This window comes from Triticum urartu, chromosome 2A (assembly GCF_056163025.1).
Source record: "Triticum urartu cultivar PI428250 chromosome 2A, HENAU_Tu73, whole genome shotgun sequence".
Lineage (NCBI taxonomy): Eukaryota > Viridiplantae > Streptophyta > Magnoliopsida > Poales > Poaceae > Triticum > Triticum urartu.
The window spans coordinates 717,374,334-717,398,642 of NC_141874.1; the positions used below are offsets into that span (position 1 = coordinate 717,374,334).

The following is a 24,309-nucleotide window of genomic DNA, read 5'->3' on the forward strand; positions in this document are numbered from 1 at the left end:
GAGAGGGAAAGCACGCGTACCTGCAGTGGCCAAGAGCCATGCATATCAGGCATGATGGTACTTCGGCCAATGAAAACAGCTACACTTATAATGGCTCGCACATCCAGATCGAGTGACTTCCTGACTTCATCCCACCGTTGTCATTGAATATATCCATCTTATTAGTCTCACTCTTCTCTTTCCACGACAAACTGTTCGAGCTTGGTCCCAGCTCGCTCCAATAGGACGAGAACGACGCAGATGATGGAGATCGAAGCCACGCGGTGGCATGGATTATCTTCAACGAGTTCTCTGCATCAAGACAGAAATATCACTAAGTTTCTTTGTAGTCTGCAGTGTCAATCAACACCAACACCTAATCTGTAGTCTGTACTCTGCAGTGTATGGATATATCAATCAAAAGCCAGTCCTTGTAGTGTGCTGTTCTAAGTTCTACCAGAACTAAAAAGTGCAGATTCATGGTGTTCATCATGAAGCAAGAGCCTTTAGTCATTTGCACCCCAAAAGGACCACCTGCCCACCTTTGCAATCAAGAACCACAAGTGGTAGCATCAAAAGCGCTACAAAAAATTGGGTCTGGACATGACTGCAAAGTTACAAATGTGTGATAACAAATTGACCGTGTGCGGATATTACATCAGTGGAGAATATTCAAAGCCACTTTTTTAAGAGATTCTGCTTTGCCTAATCTCCACGGGCACGTGCGAGCCCTAAACAAAGAACAGTACCATCTAAAAATTCCATACCACCATGGGTATTAAAAGAGTAGTATATCCAAACCAAATCCATCTAATGACACAATGCTTTTCACCGATGGACACTTGTGAAATCCACTCATGTCTCGCACCAGCTTTACGCCCAAATCTTGCAGTTTTCCCACAAACAGAAAAAGGGGATTCAACCGCATTTGGGGTAAAAGATCGAGCAGGTTACAGGAGATAGAAAAGTTGGGTGAAGGCGATCAGGGCCGGACCTTTGAGCTCGGGGGCGGCGGCCTCGAGCATGCTGGAGACCTCCTTGCCGGCCTCGACAGGCCATGGCGAAGAAGAGGACGGTCAACGAGCGTCCCCGTTGCTGACCTTGGCGCAGAAACACAAGGGGGCTGACTCCTCTCCCGACGCGTGACCGGGGAGAAGAAGGAGCCGACCTCCGTTGCTCCGCGCCCTTGAAGATGGCGCAGATCGGAAATCATCGCTGCCACCGGGAGTGCATGCCCTCGCGCTTGACGGCCTCGGTGACACGGGAGAGCGGGCAGGAGGCATCGAGGAGGAGTGCAAGGAGGCGTCGGAGTCGCGCCGGCGTCCAAGACGGCACCGTGCGCCGGCGATAGTGGCGGCTAGGGTTAGCCACGAGCGCAAGAGGAGGAGGCGAGCGTCGAATCGAGTTGGCGGAGCAGATAGGTCGGATGAAGGATAACACGAGGGAGTGTTGGGCGGAGCCGGAGACCGCCGACAATGGTCGGAAGGCCGGCGGCCGAGAGGTGGAGAGAGGATCGAGAGAGAGAGAGAGAGAGAGAGCGCGCGCGCTCGAGAGAAAGGCGAGCGAAAGCAACGAGAGGATAGGCTACCTTTATTTTTCTTTTCTGGCTAATACACATCTGACTGCACAGCTCTGGACAGGAACCTCTCTCGCTATTGGCCGTCCTCAACAGTATGTGTGATGATGTGGACATCGTGAGGAAGCTTCCTTGATGCACACCTTATTGTTTTGGATTTCCAAGCATGTACTTCCTCCATGCGGGTTTATTGCCCCCTTGTATTTTGGGTCAAACTTTAACCTTCTATAAACTAACAAAATATAAATTATATGATAGAAAAATTATATTATTGGATTTGTATTTGAAAGAGGTTTTCAAAAGTATAATTTTTGTGGCATATACTCCCTCCGTTCTAAAATAGATGACCCAACTTTATACTAAATATGAGAGTAGTTTGCATTTTATTAGTTAATTTTTTGGGTCAAACTTTAGCCCAAACTAAGAGGGGGGCTAACAAATTCGGACAGAGGTAGTACGTACTACTACACGCGGTATCCATGACCGTATGCTGTAGCGCGTGGTGGGTCAAGACGTGTGCGATGTCTAATTAGCTGAACTCCCCAGAAAAAACTGAACTGAGCTAGCTCAGTCAGCAAAATAAAAAATTGTCGATGAGCTGATTAGTGAGCAATGAATGCAAAGTATGGGTTCCAGAACTATATTTCACTAGTTGGGTGACAGGTTGGAAAACGGTTTTGATATATACTACTACCAAATATTGCAACTTGAGCGCTAATCAGAATTAATCAATGGAACAGGCAACGTACCAACTGGGCCAACGATCGTGTACCAAAGGTGGGTGTAGCGTTCACCTTTTAAAATTGTGAAGAAGAAAAAAAGCATGACATGCAAGTAGCATATATATCATACATCTTTGTTTAGGCGATCTGGACACACACTTTTAAATCAAACCTCGATCCACAACTTGATAAACTAAAATGACAGATCCAGCTATGGATAGCGTACCTGATTTGAAAATTGCGAACAATATCCTCCTCATACATTTCACAATAAAAAAATCTGCTTTGTTTCTTGTTCTATGAATCGAATTAGGGTTCGAAGATTTGTGGTACTCGGAAGATGCTTGATGTATTACTATTGTTATTATTAAAAGGTGTCAATATCACGACTTATTAGTCAGTAAATTGGAGGCTAGTGCACCTAAAAAAGCTAATTTATTGGTGGCTCTCCTTTCGAAATGTCACTATTGATATTATCCTATTGTTCATGTATAAAAGAAACAGATTAAAAGAACAAATCAACATTTCAGTAGAGAAGTGTTCCACGAAGACCAAACAAACAAATAAGAAAGCTACGGCTAATTAAGTAGCAAAAGCAGACCCTACACAAGAAACAAACAGAGGAGCAAAGATAGAGGGATTTAATTAGCAAAACACGATATAGGAAGGAAGGGGTCCATGGTAGTCCATGTAATAAGAGAATTTCTCCATTTCTATTGTAGGTGGAAAATGACATGAGCATTTGAGTATGCATACATTGTTGTCCAACATGTTGGTGTGTGTGCCAGCATGTTGTTTCTTCTTCTTGTTGTTTGTTCTGTTTTATGTGTGCAATTCTGCAAATATATCCCACCGTGTCTTGCTATTATTTTATTTCATTGAAATGGTCCAGATTGCCTAGTGTGCGTTGTAGTTTCAAGAGTGCATGAAGCATCGCAGTGGTCTCCCTTCCAAGGAATTGAAATGTGCACTCTCAACCGCACGTATAATTTTTCTTCAGGTGATCTCTATGCCCCAGTAGTTTCATTACTGCATAGGGTTAGCCATTTGACGAGCAGCCGATAGATGAGGCTAGCATGGCCGAACTCCGACCAGCTGCATTTGGCATCTTATCCACTTTTGACTTTTCAAAGAATTCCTTTTTTCAAACTTTCAAAAAATATGTTATCGACTTTCAAAAATTCATTTTGCAGCTTTTAAAACTTGAAGCTTTTGGGCTTTAAAAAATAACTTGTACAGTTTGAACTTCTAGAAAATTCAAAATTTTGGGATTTTAAACTTTAGGAATTTAAATTTTAAAAAAAGGTTTTTTGTGCTTAAAAATGCTAAAAACTACCAACTATGCGGAGCCCACCATATGAGAGACAGCCGACGCATGGTATATAGTGGACAAAGTTGGCTGGAAGGGCCCCTGTGCATCCTCTTGCTGCAATTGTATGCCCAACACGTGATAGACAACTACACGCGGTGTGTGGTGGAAAAATTCATGTGGGTGGGCTCGTATGCATGTCGACAACCCCTATCAGAGTGCCCACAACACTCTTTGCCCGCGCCCTCAGGCAACCGCGTAGGGGTCAGCTCGCACTATATATCATATATCATTTTAGTTACTGATATGTTACTTGGGATGTGTTGGGGAAGTCGAGGCATGATATATTCCCTAAAAAATGTCTGCCTATTTCTTTGTCTTTGTGGTGTTTTAGAACTTCGATCAAGTTTGTAAGTTGTAACATGGTTCCACTGGCAGGCTTGGTGGTTTTTCGCTTAAAGTGTACTACCTAGCTACATGCACGTTTGGTACCCATTCCAAAATGTCCTGTAATTTTATTTTATTAACGAAAGAGGTTTCCTCTAAAGAAAGTTAAAGAGTGCATATGAAAAAGGATACATAATTATCTCCATTCATTAGTGTCACACCATATGATTATACTCACAAAGATGTAATGTATATTTGATATGTGTTAGCCCTAATTTCATTTGACATTATGCAATGGACTATGGTAACAATGTCCAGTTGGCTATTACATGTACTAGTACGGTATATGTGCATTGCCATATAGAACAACAAACAATATACAAAGACATTTCTCTAACCACATCAATGCGAACACAATCCTAATGCTATTTCCTCTACCCAATAATTTGATACTTTTCCTTCCTACCCGGTCTACCACTTCGCTACATATTACAATGATATAGTGTGGTACTATCTTATGAAAATATGTCAAATCTCAAATATTGTTCCGTTGACACCATCGATGGATTGTGATGCATAAACCATCTCACCTTAGTTTGTATAATAAGGAGAGGGTATATCGAACTAACTACATTCACCCACCCTAAACCTATCTTCATTAAACATCAACTATAGTAGACTTCTACTTTAGCTATTTTCTCCTCCAACCGCCATGATATGCTTAGCCTTCATATCTACGTCTAAAGTGTCGTCTTTATCCTCCCTTCCTACATCTTTGTTAGCCATGACTCTTCCATGTCTTTTCTCCATCGAGACTTGCGTTTATATGGATCATAAATCAACTTACCATTCTAGAGATTTTAAATAGATATACCATAGTACCACAACCACTGTGCAAAGCTTCATCTTCTTCACCACCTTCTCCCTCTTGATAACACCCTTGACTGCATTTTGGTCGTCATTCGACCGCATGTTCTAAAATCACTAACTTGACCTTCTTACCCAACTATAGAAAATATAAGTGATTGCTCTAGTTGCCTCCAACTATGGAGGGCCCACATCACTTTTCACCTTCTTTCCACATCAATAATAAGGTGGGATCTCCATTCTCACCCTAGAGTTGTGACATGTCTAGCAATTTTCTAGAATAATTTCACTATAATGCATGTTGGAAGACACTTGGGCCTTCTTTGGATTGATGAATGCCTCCTTTGAAACTCGTCATCTGTTTATTTTCCCAAGAAGAATTGAACCTCAGACTTAATTTTACACTCAACATGAAAAGGAACCACGTGTGTAAAATAGGGATGCTGCATGGATCAAGAGGAGAAGGGCGTGTTAGTTTTAGAGCTTCAGATCAAATTAAATTATTTAGTCGGGAGGTCACTCGGGAGTATTCGACACACATAACCCCTGCATGGGAGAGAATCTGAGAGGGTGTGACTTCACTGACATCATCTCCACCAACACCCATTTAGTAGTAATGATTTTTTTTACCTAATTGCCTTGATTGGCAAATAAATCAGTTTAACGCAAACGAGTTGCCCAACAAAAAATAGAAAACATACATCCAAGTGAGTAGCATAAGTGTTTCCTCTCCAGGACCATGAGAGTGGTATAAGGGTGCAAATATTATATACAAATATAATTTCTTGCATTGCCTTATGTGAAGGAAATATGCCCTAGAGGCAATAATAAAGTTGTTATTTATATTTCCTTATATCATGATAAATATTTATTATTCATGCTAGAATTGTATTAACTGGAAACTTAGTACATGTGTGAATACATAGACAAAACAGAGTGTCCCTCGTATGCCTCTACTTGACTAGCTCGTTAATCAAAGATGGTTAAGTTTCCTAACCATAGACATGTGTTGTCATTTGATGAACGAGATCACATCATTAGAGAATGATGTGATGGACAAGACTCATCCGTTATCTTAGCATAATGATCGTTAAGTTTTATTGCTATTGCTTTCTTCATGACTTATGTGTGTTCCTCTGACTATGAGATTATGTGATACGTCTCCAACGTATCTATAATTTTTGAATGCTCCATGCTATATTATCTACTGTTTTGAACATTATTGGGCTTTATTATCCACTTTTATATTATTTTTGGGACTAACCTATTAACCGGAGGCCCAGCCCAGAATTGCTGTTTTTTTGCCTATTTTAGGGTTTCGAAGAAAAGAAATATCAAGCGGAGTCCAAACGAAATGAAACCTTTGGGAACGTGATTTTCTCAATGAACAAGACCCAGGAGACTTGGACCCTACGTCAAGAAACAAAAGAGGAGGCCACGAGGTAGGGGGCGCGCCTACCCCCCCCCCCCCCCCAAGCGCGCCCTCCACCCTCGTTGGCCCCCTGTTGCTCCACCGACGTACTCCTTCCTCCTATATATACCTACGTACCCCCAAACGATCAGATACAGAGCCAAAACCCTAATTCCACCGCCGCAACTTTCTGTATCCATGAGATCCCATCTTGGGGCCTGTTCCGGAGCTCCGCCGGAGGGGGCATCGATCACGGAGGGCTTCTACATCATCACCATAGCCCCTCCGATGAAGTGTGAGTAGTTCACCTCAGAACTACGGTTCCATAGTTATTAGCTAGATGGCTTCTTCTCTCTTTTTGGATCTCAATACAATGTTCTCCCCCTCTCTTGTGGAGAACTATTCGATGTAATCTTCTTTTTGCGGTGTGTTTGTTAAGACCGATGAATTGTGGGTTTATGATCAAGTCTATCTATGAACAATATTTGAATCTTCTCTGAATTCTTTTATGTATGATTGGTTATCTTTGCAAGTCTCTTCGAATTATCAATTTGGTTTGGCCTACTAGATTGATCTTTCTTGCAATGGGAGAAGTGCTTAGCTTTGGGTTCAATCTTGTGGTGTCCTTTCCTAGTGACAGTAGGGGCAGCAAGGCACGTATTGTATTGTTGCCATCGAGGATAACAAGATGGGGTTTTCATCATATTGCATGAGTTTATCCCTCTACATCATGTCATCTTTCTTAAGGCGTTACTCTATTTTTATGAACTTAATACTCTAGATGCATGCTGGATAGCGGTCGATGAGTGGAGTAATAGTAGTAGATGCAGGCAGGAGTCGGTCTACTTGTCTCGGACGTGATGCCTATATACATGATAATACCTATATATTCTCATAACTATGCTTAATTCTGTCAATTGCTCAACAGTAATTCGTTCACCAACTGTAGAATACCTATGCTCTTGAGAGAAGCCACTAGTGAAACATATGGCCCCCGGGTCTATCTTCATCATATTAATCTTCCAATACTTAGTAATTTCCTTTGCTTTTTACTTTGCTTTTATTTTACTTTGCATCTTTATCATAAAAATACCAAAAATATTATCTTATCATATCTATCAGATCTCACTCTCGTAAGTGGCCGTGTAGGGATTGACAACCCCTTATCGCGTTGGTTGCGAGGATTTATTTGTTTTGTGCAGGTACGAGGGACTCGCGCGTAGCCTCCTACTGGATTGATACCTTGGTTCTCAAAACTAAGGGAAATACTTACGCTACTTTGCTGCATCATCCCTTCCTCTTCGGGGAAAACCAACGTAGTGCTCAAGAGGTAGCATTATGCAACTCCCGAATACCGGAGGAACACCTTGTGTGCTATCAAACATCACAACGTAATTGGGTGATTATAAAGATGCTCTACAGGTGTCTCCGAAGGTGTTTGTTGGGTTGGCATAGATCAAGATTAGGATTTGTCACTCCGAGTATCGGAGAGGTATCTCTGGGCCCTCTCAGCAATGCACATCACTATAAGCCTTGCAAGCAATGTGACTAATGAGTTAGTTGCGGGATTATGCATTACAGAACGAGTAAAGAGACTTGCCGGTAACGAGATTGAACTTGGTATGATGATACTGACGATCGAATCTCTGGCAAGTAACATACCGATGACAAATGGAATAATGTGTGTTGTTATTGCGGTTTAACTGATAAAGATCTTTGTAGCATATGTAGGAACCAATATGAGCATCCAGGTTCCGCTATTGGTTATTAATCGGAGATGTGTCTCGGTCATGTCTACATAGTTCTCGAACCCATAGGGTCCGCACGCTTAACGTTCGATGACGATTTGTATTATGAGTTATGTGTTTTGGTGGCCGACGTTTGTTTGGAGTCCCGGATGAGATCACGAACATGATGAGGAGTCTCGAAATGATCGAGAGGTAAAGATTCATATATTGGAAGGTTATGTACGGACACCGGGATGGTTCCGAAGAGGTTCGGGGATTTTTCAGAGTATCGGGAGGTTACCGGAACCCCCCGGGAAAGTTAATGGGTCTCATGGGCCATAGTGGAGAGGAGGAGGCAGGACATAAGAGGTGGCGCCCCCCCCCCCAAGCCAATCCAAATTGGACAAGGGGTGGGGGCACGGCCCCCCATTCCTTCTCCCTCTCCACCTCTTTCCCCTTTCCCCTCTCCGTTGGAAGGAAGGGGGAGCCGACTAGGACTAGAAGTCCTAGTGGGACTCCCCCCACTTGGCGCGCCCCTAGGGCCGGCCGGCCTCCCCTCTCCTCCTTTATATACGGGGGCAGGGGCACCCCAAAGACACACCAATAGTTCTCTTAGTTGTGTGCGGTGCCTCCTCCATAGTTTACTCCTCCGGTCATAGCATCGTAGTGCTTAGACGAAGCCCTGCACGCGGATCACATCACCATCACCGTCACCACGGCGTCGTGCTGACGGAACTCTCCCTCGACCCTCTGTTGGATCAAGAGTTCGAGGGACGTCATCGAGTTGAACGTGTGCTGAACTCGGAGGTGTCGTACGTCCGGTACTAAGATCGGTTGGATCGTGAAGACGTTCGACTACATCACCGCGTTATATTAACGCTTCCTCTTTCGGTCTACGAGGATACGTAGACACTCTCCCCTTCTCGTTGTTATGCATCTCCGAGATATATCTTGCATGATTGTAGGAAAAAAAATTGAAATTGCATGCTACGTTTCCTAACACTATGTTCAAGCATTTTTGTGCACTTTATAATTAATCCTGCTGGGACGCATAAGTAAAAATCATTAAACTTAAAAACTTAAGTTTTTCAAAATAGTAAAAAAAAACACTTTCCAATTTTTTGATTGAAATTTTCACAAATCGCTAATATCATAGCCTCTTTGATTCACAGAATTCTCAAAATATGGGAAAGGAAGACGGTCGAATTAGAGTGTCATGTCATCTTGAATTCTATATGATTATACTACAACAGGAATTTGGATGAAGGGTTGTTTGATAGCGACGAAAAACAAAGGAATTCTACATAGATGTTTGAGGGGATGAAAATTTCCTCCAAAATTAAGTGCAAATGAATGTTAAGGAAAACAAATCAGTGTTCCAATCCCAAGAATCAAGTGACCATTGCAGGAAAGATTCGTAAAGATTCAAATCCTCCAACAATTTTGCTCAAAATAATTCCCCCAACGAAATCAAGTGAATTCCTTTGAATCAAAGGAGTCCTCGATCTTTTAATAGAATAAATTGTCTCTAAAATAAATTTAAAAAAACTGTCACAAAATGCATTGAAGTAGTTAAATTTGATAGGAATATGACTAAAAGATGATATTGCATTAAATTATTGCGAAATATATTAGGAATCGATTAAAATTCGTGTGGTCACTCATGGGCTATTCGTATATATATTTGAAACAATGTAATCTCACTATAAGAATTCATATTTGTAGATTTAAAATAAAAAAATTAAAGTAACAAAATAATTTTTAATGCAACTTTTATTTTGGTGAATTGTTTATTATTACTTCTTAATTTTTACTTCACATTACTACATTTTTTACAAATATAATTCATCACACCAATTTAAATTATGTCTAACAGGTATCAATCAATTTTAAAAAGGTTCCACGGACATTTCACACAAGTTTTAATTATTATTGTCAATGTTTCAATCAATTAACAAAATATTTTTTTATTGGTACCAAAATAAATTTTTTGTGAAATTTGTATTTCTAAAAAAAGAATTGTTTGTAGTTTTACAGCTTGTGGATTTTATGAAACATTATTTCAAAATCATGATATTTTTTTATTTAGCGGTATTTAAAAAAATAACTATTATATGCATTATATAGAAGATGCTCAAATACCTCATCTCAAAGCAGGCATGAAGCAAACACGACACCAATTTTTGCACAACTTGGAAATATATATGTTCACAACAGCACATTTCATTTCAGCACCCAACAAACAGGCCGAGCGAGTGGCCTGTTTTAACTAGACCCTGTTCCCCTCAAGAAAACAAAAACTAGACCCTGTTACAAACTAAAGCTACGTATCTTTATGACGCATTCAGTTTACGTCTTGGCGATCGAGTCATCGCTACCTCTAATTAGTGTCGCTTAGGCTCACTGCTGTCTATGAGCCCGAGCGCTGCCTCGAGGTTGGTCACCACGTTTGACATGGCGGGCCGGTCCTGTGGCTGTGGCCACAAACAACGTGCTGCCGTGTACGCCACGAGATTCAGCGCCTCCATCTGCACCGGCGACGGGCGGCAGTCCAGCACAGACCCCAGGTTCCCACCCTCTATGATCGGGGCAGCAAAGCCGGCCAAGGTCTGTGGGTCCTTCCCCTCCTCCCAGCTAGGCGGCCTCCCGGTCAGCACCTCCAGCATCACCACGCCGAAGCTGTACACGTCGCTCGCCGTACTCACAAGCCGCGTGCGGCGGTACTCCGGATCGATGTACCCGAACAAGCCGGCGACCTCCCCGACGAGCTGGCCGCCCGTCGTCGGCTCTTGCAAAACCGCCGCGCCGAAGCCGGACACGCGGGCCGCCCAGCTCTCGTCCAGAAGGATGCTGGACGAGCTGACGTTGCGGTGGATGATCCGTGGCCCGGCGGCGCGGTGCAGGTGGTCGACGGCCATCGACGCGCCCAGCAGCGCCTGGACACGCGCCTTCCACGACGACGTCACCGGCGACGTAGAGCCGCCGCTTCCGCCCTGCATCAGGTGGTCCCTGAGCGTGCCGTTGCTCGTGTGCTGGTACTGGTAGACGAACATGCGGTCGTCGTCCTCCGCGCACCAGCCCACGAGGGGCACGACGTGGTCGTGACGGAGGTGGCAGATGGTCTCGAGCTCCGCCACGAACGCGCCCTCTTGTTCGTGGCGTTGCGGCCCGTGATTCTTCAGGCTCTTGACCGCCACCTCCAGGCCGTCGTGAAGCCGACCCTTGTACACCGTTGCGGAGCCGTCCTCGCTGAGCACATGGCCGAAGTTTCCGGTCAAGAACACGATCTCCGACGACGCGAACTCCACAGGTACATATGTTGAGCTCACGTACTGGACCATCGCAGGCTCCTACATATGGAAGACGATGGCACAGGCAGTTAATTAAGCTGCAAGACCAACAAGATGAAAATGGTTCTTCTGGCTGCGGATCTGTACGTACCTGCAGCTGCAGCGAACGGGAGCCGGAGCCTGTCGCCATAGCAGATGCAGCAACCATTGTTGGTGCCACCGGTAGAAGAACGCTGGTGGGATTCGGCGGAATGATTTGATCGAGGCGGCGGGCAATGGAGATGTGGCTGAGCAAGGGGATGAGGATGAGGTGGGAGTCGATCCTGCGGTTGACTTCCCTGAACCTCTCAGCCTGGTCGTCGGCGTACAAGAACTTCCGGCGGGCGCTCCATTTCTGGCAAGCGACGACGAGATCGTGCGCCTCCTGGAGCGTGTCCCCCAGCCCGGCCAGCGGTTGCGCCACCCCCGGGTCCTGCAGCTGCACCAGCAGGTCGCCGATCACGGATACGCGGCGCGCCAGGTTCTGGCACTCCAGCTTGTTCTGCCGGGCTGTCTCCGCCGCGCTGGTGATCTTCGTGACCAGCCCGTGGACGTACAAAGCCAGCTGGGCCACCGTCGCCAAACCCGCCACCGTGGTGGCCGCCATGGCACCAGACTAGCTACAGTACTGTATACCAACTAGCCACATTGAAACCCACAACAAGAAGAGGTGGATATATACATGGTCGTCGCCTCGCCGAAAGACGGCCGGGTCGTCCACTCCGATCCGCGTTATAGTAGTACTTATTATTACTTCACATTATTTCTCTAGGATTGATTTGAAACAATCATCTCTCTCTAATCATATTGATTTGGTATTGTAGATGCTGATAGTTTTGTATGAATTTAATCAAATCTAGCAAAGTCAACTCTAATGTGCAGTGCATTTTGAAATGAGGAGAGCACTTTGTTAACTTCTTCAAACCTAGGTAACAAAATTATCATCTGCCTGCAATGAACTTTGACACCAATTTTCATCTAATAGTTGGTTAATTAATTTGTTGCACAGTTTTATGCAACTTTAGATGGATTTGTACAAAACAAATTATGTAATCGTAGGATTTGTTGATGTTTGTCAGGATCTAAATTATTGTGATACGCATTGGCTAGATGGAATAACCGAGTGAACAAAAAAAGTAAAATGGGTATAATAAGAAAATCTTAGTTAAACCACATGACATATGTGGTAAGCAATCCAAACAATTCAAAAAACAGAAGAAGAAAAATCTTAGTTAAGAAGGTTCATGTAAAGACACGGTCCCAAATCATGATCTATTCACTTTTCAAAACCCAAGACACAAGCTTGGGCTCTTCCTACATGCCATAAATGGCCCAACAAAATTAGAATCGCTGACAGGCCAGCTAGTCCATGAGCCCGGTGGGAATGGGCTCTCCTTTCGGATACTCACATGTCTATTTTCCCATACTTCTTCTTAATAGCAGCGGGGTGCCTTTCGTGCCTCTAAAAAACATAGATGAATCATCGCATCTCAGTCCTCAGCAGAATCAAAGTAGATTCATCGGCACCATCAGTAAGCCACTTGTTTTTTGCAGATGATAGCCTGCTGTTTGTCAAGGCCAGTACAGATGGAGTTGTTAAGATGTCTTCTCTCGTGGAGAGTTTTTGTAATATAATGCATGAAAGGATAAATCTGTCGAACTCATCAATCCACAAGCTACCTCCCACCCCTGCCCGTGCCCGCGAACCTGGATCAGGGGGGATAGTCCGTCGGATCTGAAGACATTTCTTATGCCATCGGCGTTGAACCCCCCACCCCCTCTCATCACTAGAAGTAAAAAATACATCCAGATCCGTAGACCACCTAGCGACGACTACAAGCACTGAAGCGAGCCGAAGGCGCGCCGCCGTCATCGCCCCTTCATTGCCGGAGTCGGGCGCAACTTGTTGTAGTAGATAGTCGGGAAGTCGTCGTGCTAAGGCCCTATAGGACCAGCATCCCAGAACAGCAATCGCCGCCGATGAAAAATAACGTAGATCGGAAGGATCCAAACCGAAGACGCACGAATGTAGACGAACAACGACGAGATCCGAGCAAATCCACCAAAGATAGATCTGCCGGAGACACACCTCCACATGCCCACCAACGATGCTAAACGCACCGCCGGAACGGGGGCTAGGCGGGGATGTTGGGGAACGTAGCATAAATTCAAAATTTTCCTACGTGTCACCAAGATCAATCTATGGAGTCATCTAGCAACGAGGGAGGAGTGGATCTACATACCCTTGTAGATCGCGCGCGGAAGCGTTCAAGAGAACGGGGTTGATGGAGTCGTACTCGTCGTGATCCAAATCACCGATGATCCTAGCGCCGAACGGACGGCACCTCCGCGTTCAACACACGTACGGAGCAGCGACGTCTCCTCCTTCTTGATCCAGCAAGGGGGGAGGAGAGGTTGATGGAGATCCAACAGCACGACGGCGTGGCGGTGGAAGTAGCGGGATTCCAACAGGGCTTCGCCAAGCGCTGTGGGAGGAGGGAGATGTGTCATGGGATGGAGAGGGAGGCGCCAGGGCTTAGGTTGGGCTGCCCTCCCTTCCCCCCACTATATATAGGGCCAAGGGAGAGGGCGGAGGCGCAGCCTTGGCCCTTCCTCCAAGGAAGGGTGCGGCCAGGGGAGGAGTCCCTCCTCCCCAAGGCACCTCGGAGGTGCCTTCCCCCTTTAGGACTCTTCCTTTCCCTCTTCTCTTGGCGCATGGGCCTCTTGGGGCTGGTGCCCTTGGCCCATATAGGCCAAGGCGCACCCCCTACAGCCCATGTGCCCCCCCGGGGCAGGTGGCCCCACCCGGTGGACCCCCGGGACCCTTCCGGTGGTCCCAGTACAATACCGGTGACCCCGAAACTTGTCCCGATGGCCGAAATAGCACTTTCTATATATAATTCTTTACCTCCAGACCATTCCGGAACTCCTCGTGACGTCCGGGATCTCATCCGGGACTCCGAACAACTTTCGGGTTACCGCATACTAATATCTCTATAACCCTAGCGTCACCGATCCTTAAGTGTGTAGACCCTACGGGTTCGGGAGACATGCAGACATGACCGAGATGACTCTCCGGTCAATAACCAATAGCGGGATCTGGATACCCATGTTGGCTCCCACATGTTCCACGATGATCTCATCGGATGAACCACGATGTCAAGGACTTAATCAATCCCGTATACAATTCCCTTTGTCTATCGGTACGACACTTGCCCGAGATTCGATCGTCGGTATCCCGATACCTTGTTCAATCTCGTTACCGGCAAGTCTCTTTACTCGTTCCGTAACACATCATCCCGTGATCAACTCCTTGATCACATTGTGCACATTATGATGATGTCTTACCGAGTGGGCCCAGAGATACCTCTCCGTTTACACGGAGTGACAAATCCCAGTCTCGATTCGTGCCAACCCAACAGACATTTTCGGAGATACCCGTAGTGTACCTTTATAGTCACCCAGTTACGTTGTGACGTTTGGCACACCCAAAGCACTCCTACGGTATCCGGGAGTTGCACAATCTCATGGTCTAAGGAAATGATACTTGACATTAGAAAAGCTTTAGCATGCGAACTACACGATCTTGTGCTATGCTTAGGATTGGGTCTTGTCCATCACATCATTCTCCTAATGATGTGATCCCGTTATCAACGACATCCAATGTCCATGGTCAGGAAACCGTAACCATCTATTGATCAACGAGCTAGTCAACTAGAGGCTTACTAGGGACATGGTGTTGTCTATGTATCCACACATGTATCTGAGTTTCCTATCAATACAATTCTAGCATGGATAATAAACGATTATCATGAACAAGGAAATATAATAATAACCAATTTATTATTGCCTCTAGGGCATATTTCCAACAGTCTCCCACTTGCACTAGAGTCAATAATCCAGTTCACATCGCCATGTGATCAACACTCACAGGTCACATCGCCATGTAACCAACATCCAAAGAGTTTACTAGAGTCAATAATCTAGTTCACATCACTATGTGATTAACACTCAATGAGTTCTGGGTTTGATCATGTTGCTTGTGAGAGAGGTTTTAGTCAACGGGTCTGCTACATTCAGATCCGTATGTACTTCGCAAATCTCTATGGCATCTCCTAGATGCAGCTACCACGTTCTATTTGGAGCTATTCCAAATAACTGTTCTACTATACGAATCCAGTTTACTACTCAGAATAATCTGGATTAGTGTCAAAGTTTGCATCGGCGTAACCCTTTACGACGAACTCTTTTACCACCTCCATAATCGAGAAAATTCCTTAGTCCACTAGTTACTAAGGATAACTTTGACCGCTGTCCTGTGATCCATTCTTAGATCACTCTTGTACCCCTTCACTGACTCATGGCAAGGCACATTTCAGGTGCGGTACACAACATAGCATACTGTAGAGCCTATGTCTTAAGCATAGGGGACGACCTTCGTCCTTTCTCTCTATTCTGCCGTGGTCGAGCTTTAAGTCTTAACTTCATACCTTACAACTCAGGCAAGAACTCCTTCTTTGACTGATCCATCTTGAACACCTTCAAGATCATGTCAAGGTATGTGCTCATTTGAAAGTACCATTAAGCGTTTTGATCTATCCTTATAGATCTTGATGCTCAACGTTCAAGTAGCTTAATCCAGGCTTTCCATTGAAAAATACTTTCCAAATAACCCTATATGCTTTCCAGAAATTCTACGTCATTTCTGATCAACAATATGTCAACATATACTTAACAGAAATTCTATAGTGCTCCCACTCACTTCTTTGGAAATACAAGTTTCTCATAAACTTTGTATAAACCCAAAATCTTTGATCATCATCAAAGCATACATTCCAACTCCGAGATGCTTACTCCAGTCCTCAGAAGGATTGCTGGAGCTTTGCATACTTATTAGCATCTTTCAGGATTGACAAAACCTTCCGGTTGTATCACATACAACCTTTCCTCAAGAAAATCGTCGAGGAAACAATGTTTGACATCCTATCTGCAAGATTTCATAAATAATGCAGTAATCGCTAACATAATTCCAACAGACTCTTAGCATCGCTACGAGTGAGAAAATCTCACCGTAGTCAACTCCTTGAACTTGTCAGAAAACATCTTAACGACAAGTCGAGCTTTCTTAATGGTGATACTTACCATCATTGTCCGTCTTCCTTTTAAAATCCATCTGTACTCAATAGCATTACGACCATCGAGCCGTTCTGCCAAAGTCTACACTTTGTTTTCATACATGGATCCTCTCTCGGATTTTATGGCCTCGAGCCATTTATCGGAATCCGGGCCCACCATCGCTTCTCCATAGCTCGTAGGTTCATTGTTGTCTAGCAACATGACTTCCAAGACAGGGTTACGTACCACTCTGAAGTAGTACGCATCCTTGTCATCCTACGATGTTTGGGAGTGACTTGATCCGAAGTTTCATGATCACCATCATAAGCTTCCACTTCAATTGGTGTAGGTGCCACAGGAACAACTTCCTGTGCCCTGCCACACACTAGTTGAAGAGACGGTTCAATAACCTCATCAAGTCTCCACCATCCTCCCACTCAATTCTTTCGAGAGAAACTTTTCCTCGAGAAAGGACCCGATTCTAGAAACAATCTCTTATTGCTTTTGGATTTGAGACAGGAGGTATACCCAATTGTTTTAGGTGTCCTATGAAGATGCATTTATCCGCTTTGGGTTTGAGCTTATCAGCCTGAAACTTTTTTCACATAAGCGTCGCAGCCCCAAACTTTTAAGAAATGACAGCTTAGGTTTCTCTAAACCATAGTTCATACGGTGTCATCTCATCGGAATTACGTGGTGCCCTATTTAAAGTGAATGTGGTTGTCTCTAATGCCTAACCCATAAACTATCGTGGTAATTCGATAAGAGACATCATGGTATGCATCATATCCAATAGGGTGCAGTTATGATGTTCGGACACACCATCACACTATGGTGTTCCAGGCTGTATTAGTTGTGAAACAATTTCCACAATGTCTTAATTCTGTGCCAAACTCGTAATTCAGATATTCATCTCTATGATCATATCATAGATATTTTATCCTCTTGTCACGACGATCTTTCAACTTCACCCTGAAATTACTTGAACCTTTCAATAATTCAGACTCGTGATTCATCAAGTAAATATACTCAACATCTACTCAAATCATGCCTCAGCACTCATTGGACTGCACACATCAAAATGTATTACTTCCAACAAGTTGCTTTCTAGTTCCATTTTACTGAAAACGAGGCTTTCAGTCATCTTGCCCATGTGGTATGATTTGCATGTCTCAAGTGATTCAAAATCAAGTGAGTCCAAACGCTCCATTTGCATGGAGTTTCTTCATGCATATACACCAATAGACATGGTTCGCATGCCTCAAACTTTTCAAAACCGAGTGAGCCCAAAGATCCATCAACATGGAGCTTTCTTCATGCGTTTTATACCGATATGACTTACGTGGCAGTGCCACAAGTAGGTGGTACTATCATTACTATCTTTTCGCATGAACATGTGTATCACTACGATTGAGATTTCAATGAACCATTCATTTTAGGTGCAAGACCATTGAAGGTATTATTCAAATAAACAGAGTAACCATTATTCTCTTTAAATGAATAACCGTATTGCGATAGACATAATCCAATCATGTCTATGCTCAACGCAAACACCAATCTCGATGGTAGAGGGAGCGTGCGATGCTTGATCATATCAACATTGGAAACACTTCCAACACATATCGTCAGCTCACCTTTAGCTAGTCTCCGTTTATTCCGTAGCTTTTATTTTGAGTTACTAACACTTAGCAACCGAACCGGTATCTAATACCCTGGTGCTACTAGGAGTACTAGTAAAGTACACATCAACACAATGTATATCCAATATACTTCTATCGACCTTGCCAGCCTTCTCATCTACCAAATATCTAGGGTAATTCTGCTCCAGTGGCTGTTCCCCTTATTACAGAAGCACTCAGTCTCGGGTTTGGGTTCAACCTTGGGTTTCTTCACTAGAGCAGCAGCTGAATTGCCGTTTCATGAAGTATCCCTTTGTTCCCTTGCCCTTCTTGAAACTAGTGGTTTCACCAACCATCAACAATTGATGCTCCTTCTTGATTTCTACTTTCGCGGTGTCAAACATCGCGAATATCTCAAGGATCATCATATATGTCCCTGATATATCATAGTTCATCACGAAGCTCTAGCAGCTTGGTGGTAATGACTTCGGAGAACCATCACTATTTCATCTGGAAGATCAACTCCCACTCGATTCAAGCGATTGTTGTACTCAGACAATCTGAGCACAAGCACAACAATTGAGCTTTTCTCCTTAGTTTGTAGGCTAAGAAAATCATCGGAGGTCTTATACCTCTTGACGTGGGCACGAGCCTGAAATCCCAATTTCAGCCCTCGAAACATCTCATATGTTTCGCGACGTTTCAAAAACTTCTTTGGTGCCTCAATTCTAAACCATTTAGCATTACGCACTGAACTATCATGTAGTTATCAAAATGTGTATGTCAGATGTTCGCAACATCAACAGACGACATTCGAGGTTCAGCACACTGAGCGGTGCATTAAGGACATAAGCCTTCTATGAAGCAATGAGGACAAACCTCAGTTTACAGACCTAGTCCGCATAATACTACTATCAACTTTCAACTAAATTTTCTCTAGGAACATATCTAAACAGTAGAACTGAAGCGCGAGCTACGACATAATTTGCGAAGACCTTTTGACTATGTTCAGGATAATTAAGTTCATCTTATGAACTCCCACTCAGATAGACATCCCTCTAGTCATCTAAGTGATTACATGATCCGAGTCAACTAGGCCGTGTCCGATCATCACGTGAGACAGCTAGTCAACATCGGTGAACATCTTCATGTTGATCGTATCTTCTATACGACTCATGCTCGACCTTTCGGTCTTCTGTGTTCCGAGGCCATGTCTGTACACATGCTAGGCTCGTCAAGTCAACCTAAGTGTTTCGCGTGTGTAAATCTGTCTTACACCCGTTGTATGTGAACGTAAGAATCTATCACACCCGATCATCACGTGGTGCTTCGAAACGACGAACTTTCGCAACGGTGCACAGTTAGGGGGAACACTTTCTTGAAATTATTATGAGGGATCATCTTATTTACTACCGTCGTTCTAAATAAACAAGATGCATAAACATGATAAACATCACATGCAATCAAATAGTAGTGACATGATATGGCCAATATCATATAGCTCCTTTGATCTCCATCTTGGGGCTCCATGATCATCTTGTCACCGGTATGACACCATGATCTCCATCATCATGATCTCCATCATCGTGTCTTCATGAAGTTGTCTCGCCAACTATTATTTCTACTACTACAGCTAACGGTTAGCAATAAAGTAAAGTAATTACATGATGTTTATGTTGACACGCAAGTCATAAATAAATTAAGACAACTCCTATGGCTCCTGCCGGTTGTCATATTCATCGACATGCAAGTCGTGATTCCTATTACAAGAACATGATCAATCTCATACATCACATATAGCATTCATCACATCCTTTTGGCCATATAACATCACATAGCATACCCTGCAAAAACAAGTTAGACGTCCTCTAATTGTTGTTTGCATGTTTTACGTGGCTGCTATGGGTTTCTAGCAAGAACGTTTCTTACCTACGCAAAGACCACAACGTGATATGCCAATTGCTATTTACCCTTCATAAGGACCCTTTTCATCGAATCCGATCCGACTAAAGTGGGAGAGACAGACACCCGCTAGCCATCTTATGCAACTAGTGCATGTCAGTCGGTGGAACCAGTCTCACGTAAGAGTACGTGTAAGGTCGGTCCGAGCTGCTTCATCCCACGATGCCGCCGAATCAAGATAAGACTAGTAACGGCAAGCATATTGAACAAAATCAACGCCCACAACTACTTTGTGTTCTACTCGTGCATAGAAACTACGCATAGACCTAGCTCATGATGCCACTGTTGGGGAAAGTAGCATAAATTCAAAATTTTCCTACGTGTCACCAAGATCAATCTATGGAGTCATCTAGCAACGAGGGAGGAGTGGATCTACATACCCTTGTAGATCGCGCGCGGAAGCGTTCAAGAGAACGGGGTTGATGGAGTCGTACTCGTCGTGATCCAAATCACCGATGATCCTAGCGCCGAACGGACGGCACCTCCGCGTTCAACACACGTACGGAGCAGCGACGTCTCCTCCTTCTTGATCCAGCAAGGGGGGAGGAGAGGTTGATGGAGATCCAACAGCACGACGGCGTGGTGGTGGAAGTAGCGGGATTCCAACAGGGCTTCGCCAAGCGCTGTGGGAGGAGGGAGATGTGTCATGGGAGGGAGAGGGAGGCGCCAGGGCTTAGGTTGGGCTGCCCTCCCTTCCCCCCACTATATATAGGGCCAAGGGAGAGGGGGGGCGCAGCCTTGGCCCTTCCTCCAAGGAAGGGTGCGGCCAGGGGAGGAGTCCCTCCTCCCTAAGGCACCTCGGAGGTGCCTTCCCCCTTTAGGACTCTTCCTTTCCCTCTTCTCTTGGCGCATGGGCCTCTTGGGGCTGGTGCCCTTGGCCCATATAGGCCAAGGCGCACCCCCTACAGCCCATGTGCCCCCCCGGGGCAGGTGGCCCCACCCGGTGGACCCCCGGGACCCTTCCGGTGGTCCCGGTACAATACCGGTGACCCCGAAACTTGTCCCGATGGCCGAAATAGCACTTTCTATATATAATTCTTTACCTCCAGACCATTCCGGAACTCCTCGTGACGTCTGGGATCTCATCCGGGACTCCGAACAACTTTCGGGTTACCGCATACTAATATCTCTATAACCCTAGCGTCACCGATCCTTAAGTGTGTAGACCCTACGGGTTCAGGAGACATGCAGACATGACCGAGATGACTCTCCGGTCAATAACCAATAGCGGGATCTGGATACCCATGTTGGCTCCCACATGTTCCACGATGATCTCATCGGATGAACCACGATGTCAAGGACTTAATCAATCCCGTATACAATTCCCTTTGTCTATCGGTACGACACTTGCCCGAGATTCGATCGTCGGTATCCCGATACCTTGTTCAATCTCGTTACCGGCAAGTCTCTTTACTCGTTCCGTAACACATCATCCCGTGATCAACTCCTTGATCACATTGTGCACATTATGATGATGTCTTACCGAGTGGGCCCAGAGATACCTCTCCGTTTACACGGAGTGAAAAATCCCAGTCTCGATTCGTGCCAACCCAACAGACATTTTCGGAGATACCCGTAGTGTACCTTTATAGTCACCCAGTTACGTTGTGACGTTTGGCACACCCAAAGCACTCCTACGGTATCCGGGAGTTGCACAATCTCATGGTCTAAGGAAATGATACTTGACATTAGAAAAGCTTTAGCATGCGAACTACACGATCTTGTGCTATGCTTAGGATTGGGTCTTGCCCATCACATCATTCTCTTAATGATGTGATCCCGTTATCAACGACATCCAATGTCCATGGTCAGGAAACCGTAACCATCTATTGATCAACGAGCTAGTCAACTAGAGGCTTACTAGGGACATGGTGTTGTCTATGTATCCACACATGTATCTGAGTTTCCTATCAATACAATTCTAGCATGGATAATAAACGATTATCATGAACAAGGAAATATAATAATAACCAATTTATTATTGCCTCTAGGGCATATTTCCAACAGGGGAGACCTCTATTCCATCTTCAGGGAGCCGCCGCCGTCTCGCCTTCCTGAGTAGGACACAAACCCTAACAAGATTGAAAAAAATAACTAAAAACGGAGCCCTCCCACTGGCCCTTGCCAGGATCCACCACGCTTCCATGACCCTAGGGCCACTGGAGATGAGGAGGACCTGCGTCGGCGCCGGCGAGAGGCACGAACCCTAACTTTCTTTCTTGGAGGAGGAGGAGGCAGCTAGAAGATTAACCCGTCCCCGCTGGTAAACTCTCCTCGTCCGTGTGCACATAGTACTACATGTTATAATTTGTACAAGAGGGGCCGGAAATGAAATTTTGATCCGCTACGGTTCCATTCCATTCCACAACTAGTTGTGCCAATACTAATGTAGTTTTCTGTGAACCAACCTGTGGTTTGATGGTTATGTGGACAGTGGTATTCTTAGTGACGCGCATTCAGCAATGTTTTAAATAGCGGGCTATGGAAAATAGTGGCGGGCCTTCAAATCAGCTATAGCGGGCAATTTGTGAAGGCGATCATTTAGCGGCACCCTGCTGAAAAGACTATAGCTGTTTTAAATAGCGGGCTATGAAAAATAGTGGCGGGCCTTCAAATCAGCTATAGCGGGCTATTTGTGAAGGCGGCCATTTGGCGGCACCCTGATGAAAAGACTATAGCGGGCTGTAGCGGAGCTATAGCCGGCTATTTAAAACTATGGCGTTCAATGCGAGGAGACGTCCCTAGGAGTAGGGTGTGCGTGTGTGTCTCCAAAGGGGTGAGTGTGTGCGCGTATATATAAGCGCTTGCGTCTGTAGTGTGTTATAAAACATTAGTTTAGTCTTCCTGAGCGTGGACTTTAGCTTCATTAGTGCATTTTATGTCTTGCAAAATTTCTAAAAAAGATTGAGGAGGACTCCTTTGATTCAAAAGATTTTTCATAGGAATTTTAGAGGATTAGAATCCTTATGATTTTTGTCTATGTTGATTGTTTGATTCATAGGATTGAATCATACAAAATATATTTTTTTTGCTAAGGATTTTCTCTACTACTTTCCATAGCATTTCTAGGATCCGCTCAAACCATTTTGAAAGAATACTTTAATTTTCCTATGATGCAATCCAACAACCTAAAATTCTGTAGGAATGAGATGTGCATGAAATTTTAATTTTATGTTTTTTCTATTCCCACGTATTTAGAATCCTGCGAAACAAACAGGCCCTAATTGTATAGCATGATAACATCTATGCACTTGCGAATATATCATTAAAACTATAATGCTATGTGATAGTTTGTTCTAAAGAAATAAAAACAAAGAAATCGTCAAATGTCACACATGGTGAAAGCAGAACAGGCGTCATAAGGGTATCTCCAACGCCCATCCTCAAAATGGACACACTATTTCTTCGTGGAATGGCCGGACTCGTCCACGGACGTGAAGAAGGGAGACGGCCATCCAACCTTGTTCCCTAAACATCTGACTCTGTTTTTTCTAAGCCTGCAACACCCAAAATAATTATAGAAAAAAACACAATTCATTCATAAATAGCATGCAAATATCCTTAGGATAGCAATGATTTAAATATAAATATTACATCCTAGATAACCAGATGTTCAAAAAGTTTCGAACTCATCAATTCCAAATTCAACGATAGTCGAGTCAGAATTGGCACGTGTCATCCCACATACTGCGTCCCTTGAGTTTTATTCAACAATTTATGAATGTAAATGGTCTGCCCTCGGTTCTGTTGTACAACACAGCAGCATGCCCGTCCTATACAATGTGATGATTATCAAGTTTCAACATTGAATGAATCAATGAATTGACCAACATGTAGAGCAACAATAAGCAAAATTTATGATCTCCATGGTTGCCAGACCAGGTGGCCACATTCTCTCCACTTGTGCAATCACACAACAATACTTCATGACAGAGCTGGACATGTTGTATCATCGATGGGCTAGCGACTTCACATTGTGTCCATAGATCATGTGCAAGTCGCAGGGCGCGAAGTGTTTTTGCCAAAAAGGTCAAACCCCATTGCATCATGCCTACAAAAGTCCGCATATACGACCTTCCATGCATCACACGACAGCTTATCCTTCATCACATAGTATCCTATCATCGTGCTTACTCTATGTAACAACGAGAAGGTAAAAAAAGAATTAATGACATTTGACCGAACACCTATCAGACATGGTGTCCACCATGTACGACATCAACAATGGGCGGGGTTACCAAAGAATACATGATTTCATTTAGTATACTAATAAGACATGCGGTGGTTTCCATTGGAAACCCTGAGA

At 44.3% G+C, this 24,309-nt stretch overlaps 2 protein-coding genes across 2 annotated transcripts; both read right to left on the bottom strand.

Moving 5' to 3' along the window:
- Window positions 1-10,148: 10,148 nt before the first annotated feature.
- Window positions 10,149-11,983, bottom strand: LOC125527718 (putative serine/threonine-protein kinase-like protein CCR3). Its single transcript, XM_087545113.1, has 2 exons — window positions 11,420-11,983; window positions 10,149-11,328 (listed from the first exon to the last, which is right to left on the bottom strand). Exons 1-2 carry the CDS (start codon window positions 11,912-11,914, stop codon window positions 10,363-10,365), a joined length of 1,461 nt encoding a protein of 486 aa, XP_087401239.1. The 5' UTR covers window positions 11,915-11,983; the 3' UTR covers window positions 10,149-10,362.
- Window positions 11,984-12,787: 804 nt separating this feature from the next.
- Window positions 12,788-22,459, bottom strand: LOC147987092 (uncharacterized). The gene is made up of 3 exons (XM_087542276.1): window positions 22,412-22,459; window positions 22,016-22,179; window positions 12,788-13,454 (listed from the first exon to the last, which is right to left on the bottom strand). The coding sequence occupies exons 1-3, from the start codon at window positions 22,457-22,459 to the stop codon at window positions 12,788-12,790; spliced, it is 879 nt and encodes a 292-aa protein (XP_087398402.1).
- Window positions 22,460-24,309: the final 1,850 nt, after the last annotated feature.

Excerpts from the sequence above, each read along its gene's own strand:
- LOC147987092 (XM_087542276.1), bottom strand. The coding sequence starts at position 22,459 with ATGCGCGTCACTAAGAATACCACTGTCCACATAACCATCAAACCACAG. Across the intron at positions 22,180-22,411 it reads ACATAACCATCAAACCACAG|GTCCTCCTCATCTCCAGTGG; the intron begins GTTGGTTCACAG and ends GCGCCGACGCAG. Across the intron at positions 13,455-22,015 it reads CCTGAAGATGGAATAGAGGT|ATCCCCGCCTAGCCCCCGTT; the intron begins CTCCCCTGTTGG and ends ACGTTCCCCAAC.
- LOC125527718 (XM_087545113.1), bottom strand. The coding sequence starts at position 11,914 with ATGGCGGCCACCACGGTGGCGGGTTTGGCGACGGTGGCCCAGCTGGCT. Across the intron at positions 11,329-11,419 it reads CCCGTTCGCTGCAGCTGCAG|GAGCCTGCGATGGTCCAGTA; the intron begins GTACGTACAGAT and ends TTCCATATGTAG.